The sequence below is a fragment of the Palaemon carinicauda genome, chromosome 24, assembly GCF_036898095.1.
Source record: "Palaemon carinicauda isolate YSFRI2023 chromosome 24, ASM3689809v2, whole genome shotgun sequence".
In the NCBI taxonomy this organism is placed as follows: Eukaryota; Metazoa; Arthropoda; class Malacostraca; order Decapoda; family Palaemonidae; genus Palaemon; species Palaemon carinicauda.
In genome coordinates this window covers 65,152,238-65,157,457 of record NC_090748.1, presented here as the reverse complement: position 1 = coordinate 65,157,457, position 5,220 = coordinate 65,152,238, and the positions used below count along the sequence as shown (strand labels likewise).

At 32.4% G+C, this 5,220-nt stretch overlaps 1 protein-coding gene across 1 annotated transcript in view; it reads right to left on the bottom strand.

Annotated features, from left to right (window-relative positions):
• Positions 1–358: 358 nt before the first annotated feature.
• Positions 359–5,220, bottom strand: part of Klp64D (kinesin-like protein 64D) — a 390,644-nt gene continuing 385,782 nt past the window's right edge. Inside the window, exon 13 of the mRNA XM_068348147.1 lies at positions 359–687. Within this exon, the coding sequence (XP_068204248.1) occupies positions 547–687 (141 nt within the window). The 3' untranslated portion in view covers positions 359–546. The remainder of the gene's footprint in view (positions 688–5,220) is intronic.

Here is a 5,220-nt window from a genome sequence, read left to right as displayed (position 1 = left end):
TAATAGCCAATCGATTCCATGTATTTCCATCAGAAGACAATCCAACAACTAATCTCCTTTGGTTTTGCTTAATACTTGAAAAGCCTGAGGATATCTCAGGATTTCCAGCTGCTAGACTATTATCCAAGATGCCTGATTAAAAGGCAAACTATCTTTCATATACACCTAAGTACAATAGGAAAGTATAAAACTTTCTTTAGCAGTCAGATGTTTGACAACATCTTCAGACATAAGGCATCAATTTACAATATAATTTTTGTGAATAATTACAAAAACTTTATAAAAATTTTGTAGGAAGCAAGTTCTTATTATAATCATAATCTATACATGTCAGTGTATGTAGAATTATATGATGTGAATTGCTACCCAGATTTTGATATTAAGGAGCTAATCACCCTGGGTGTAGAGAAGAGCAATTGCCCAAAATTTGTATCATATTGTTTATAAGTACGAAATTATTTTAGAATTCTTGAGCTTCTGTAAATAATCAATCCCAAATCTCCACTCTCATATACTTATTGCTAAAGCTAACTGGTTAGTAATTCATTACTTCTCATTCTTCCTGGCACTCTTGATGTGCTTAGGACGCGGAATTCCAGACCTTTTTCGATGAGGTCGAGACACTGGCTTTGTGTACACTTCGGGACTGTATGTTTTATACACCTGCCACATATCACTGTCTTGATTCTGAAAGCAAATAGCAGAGGCATCAGAATAAATATAAATAAATAAATAAATATATATACAGTATATATATATATATATATATATATATATATATATATATATATATATATATATATATACACACATTTTATATATATATATATACATAGATATCGAGAATTAGATTGATCCACTGAAATTAACCTCACTCCCAGTTAAGTACAAATAATCATACAAAGGCTTAAAATCTCTTTTGAGGTCAAGATAAATTAATTTTCACCAAAAGAATAAGTACAATAAAAAATCACCAAAATGAATAACATACAAATGTATGATGAATGTGATTAATTGAATAAATATCTAACAGAAAGATTACCTAAAAATATAAAGAATATAGTCCTGTATGATGAACAATAAATGGCAATAATCATAAAAAACTGTTCATACAGACACAAAACTTCAGAGCACTACATATCACATGGAAATTCAGGTAAATTCTATAAATTTCACTCCTCCTGCTCTTTTTTTTTTTTAAGTAGAGAAGCTACACAGAACCTGTTTTTGCAAAATTAAAATGAGGTTATCTTTTGAGCTAAACAGACATCACCCTCTTCAATATAGAAAACCCTGACATATACCATGGACAATATGCGAGTAAGCTTGTACTCCCTCATAAAATTAGTAGGGAACTTCAATATTCCCAGTTTGGGGTATACTGTGCTGTCTTTTGTTCCACATCATCTTATGAAGTATACAGGACTCTAAGATAGTAATATGGCTTTCATAGTCACTGATGTCATTTTGATTAATTGTGACAGTTTTTAATGTGATAAAATAACTCTTCTGTTCATAAAATCATTCTTTTATCGTATTTCTTAACTTCATTTCCCATACATTTATCCACGTGAATCACGTTTGCTTCAATTTGCATTGAACCTCGAGCTATGAGTTATTGCTTGCCATGTTATTGTAAATCCTGCCATTATCAGTCAGTAATAATGACTTTATATTTTACTTTATATAGATAGTGGACTGTGAAAGACTTAGGGCAAAGACTAGATTAATGAAAGACTGAATATAATCACAGAGATAAATACAATTTGAAAATAGTACAGTAATATTTTGTAAGAGTCAGAAACTGAAGAATTTTAGAAAGATGAAAACTTATTTGAAATCTGTAAATCAAATTTATCTTCTGAATGTTCCTTCTCTATTCCTGTAATATTTACCAAAGTATAATGACTTTATTTACATCTGAACAGTAGAGTTTTTACATTTTTTTTTCTATTTAGTATAATCTTAGGCTTTCATCTGATATAATTCATATTTACATTATATATGAGCTAAAGTACAGTACAGTCTATGAAAATACTACTGTTGAAGCTCACCCCAATACCTTGACATTGTCATCTATTCTCTTGATTTGTTATTGGGTGCTCTTGAGGCTGAATAAAAGTTAATAAAAAATAACAAGAAACAATGAAAAGCTGCAAAAGCCTGAAATCATATATGAATATTAAATAATTCTACAAAACTACAGAATATGCATTGCTGTACAGTAAATGAATCTTGTTTCATAAATAATCTTCCATACGTTGCGCAAAAATTTTTCTTGTAATCTGAGGTCAGTACAAAACAATTTTCATATTTTCATTTGTGCTCTAAAGTTTAAGTAAACCTGGTTTAGATTCTGTTAAATGTTTTTGGTATTGTACAATCATAAGTTCTAACAGAAATGGTAAAAGCAGAATGTCCAAAAAGCTAGAATGGGAAATAGCTGCGACTGGGATTACTAGTTTCATTATTGAATGGGAGGGAAATTTTCCAGCCCAGAGTCCAAATGGTATTCAGACACCAAATCACAACTTACACTAGTTACATGAAGTACATCCTGTATTTCTATGGACCTACCTTGATGTTCTTTATGTTTATGTCTCCCAAAGCTTGGTATATCAACATTATCCTTTAAAAATTGAAAAATTCTCCATTACTTTTCCTTCCAATATACTTATGTCTCTAGTAAAGTAATGAGACCAACTAGTGTCTACCAATGATAAAAAGCTGTACATGTCATATCGCATTCTATAATCTGGGATTGTGTTATCTAGACATTTACTCCAGATTGTAAGTTTTGTTTGTTATTTTTTAGTACTTTAGAAATGTCTTCTCCAGGATTTGTTTGTAATTACTGCATAGATTGTGCAAGAGAATTCAAGGGAATTGTTTAGGGTGATCATCATCTGCAATGTCTTTGTCTTGTGCTGGGAGTGATTTTGTGATTTAAAGAATTGTTGTGAGTAGTGTGAAGGTCTCACTGTTCCCCTTTGAAAAAGTATGCTTCATGGTTGCTGATAAAATTAAAAGTTCAAAGCATATATAAAGGCTTCTGGGTTGGTAATCATAAGTTTCAAAAGACAATCTACCTATAATATATATATATATATATATATATATATATATATATATATATATATATATATATATGTATATATATTAGAATTTTTTCGCGTTACGAAGTATAGCGAAAAATAATTGTCCTAACGACATGTAAGCAGATCTTAAGTGTCTTGTTACTTAAGTTCAGTTGTTATGTAGGCAGTGGCCAATGAGAATTTAGTGTTGGGTGAAACGTATTCGATGTTTGAAGAGGTATTTAGGAAGTGGTCACTTTCTAGCGCACGCTAGCCCGAGCAAGTCGAATTTATTAGCCAGGACGCCAGGCAGGGTCAAATACAGCTTCAGATGTGAATAGTGTTTTCACGTTAGCAATCAGAATGCTGAAACCGTTTCAAGAAGTGATGGACAATCTATTATCCGATTTCCAGCAGAATATTCAACAAGTATCCGCACCTCGTTAAAGTATGATGGAAAACCATTTGAATGAGCATCGCGTTATTTTGAGGAAACCGATACGAAAATGTTAGCATTAGATGCGATTGTTTATCAACTTGGAGGACAAGGAACATCTAAAACTGCTGCAGAAACGAGTTAGTACGCAAAGAGCAGCATCGCCGAAAGTGTCAAGCTAGTTAAAGATCGAGGGAAAGTGTGGATTCATATCAACTTTGATGGAAGAGGTCTAGAGCTCAATAAAGGCCGAGAGTTGACATTGGAGCCAGGAATGTACCAAGAAAGACGTCGAAAAGATAAGTGAAAATATAGCTGTTTTTATTTTGTATACTTAGCAGTTGGTACAAGGAAATTGGAACATTGTGTTTATTTTATTTTATTGTTTTAATCGCCTGTTGGTTGTTGTTATTCACAATACATTGAACAGAATTAGATTGGGTCCGGTAAGATAGTCATTGACGTCTAAAAGGGCGATCACAAAATTCCATTTCAAAACTGTTACTGTGGTTGTTGGATTGGGTAACAATAGGTCAGAAAGGGACGAATCAGAATTTATTAAAAGAGAATGGGTGACACTGGTATCAGAAAAACTAAGAAATAATTCCTTTGACGGTGACCAAGAATGGAAATGGTAAGCAAAGGCTGGTTTTTTATTACAAACTTTTTAAGGATTTAATCAGTCTGCAGTCTGCTTATCGCATAGAAATCTATTAAAACGTTGCCAATATCTTTCTCATTGGGGAAAAATTTAAAAAGTTTTTTATAATGGATTTTCTTTAGATATTTTTGAAGCGGCGGTACATCTTTACTAAAGTTCTTAAGTCTGTTAGATATTGGAGATCTAAGGAAGTGAAGATTGAAGTATTTTTAGATGATGGCATAGCTGCGGATGGTTGATTTGAAGGGGCATTGGATGCTAGCTATTTACTTTAAAAGCTTCAAGTTTTGGATTTATTTACAAGAAAGTATAATTGGTTTTCAGACTCTAAATTGTACTTGGAAAGGTTTACAGAGGACGAATACTGAAGGCGAATTTCGTAACTACAGTATTAGGATAAACTATGTCGTTAAAGACCTTGTTTAGATGCCAAACATTCTGAATTAACGAAAACGTTATTTTAACGAATATCTTTTGGACAGAATTGTCTGTTACAAAATTTCCACGAAATTTGTCGTGAAAGGTATTGTTAAAATGAAAACGATAAAGTATTTCTGTATTTTTACATATTGAGCAAAGCTAGTTGAGAACTTAATGATGAAATATCAGATGCTCTGGTTGAGATCACGTTTTGACGCAGAAATTCATTCTTTTTATTTTGGTCGTTACTTTAACTATATACTTGCATCAGACTTATTTAACCTATTACTTCATTGTGTCGCCTAAGATATAGGCAGTTTATCACTATATTGTGATGCCTAAAATGTAGGCAGTTTATCACTATATTGTGACGCCTAAGGTGTAGGCAGTTTATCACTATATTGTGACGCCTAAGGTGTAGGCAGTTTATCACTATATTGTGATGCCTAAGGTGTAGGCAGTTTATCACTATATTGTGACGCCTAAGATGTAGGCAGTTTATCACTATATTGTGACGCCTCAGATGTAGGCAGTTTATCACTATATTGTGACGCCTCAGATGTAGGCAGTTTATCACTCTATTGCGACGCCTAAGATGTAGGCAGTTAATTACTATATTGTGACGC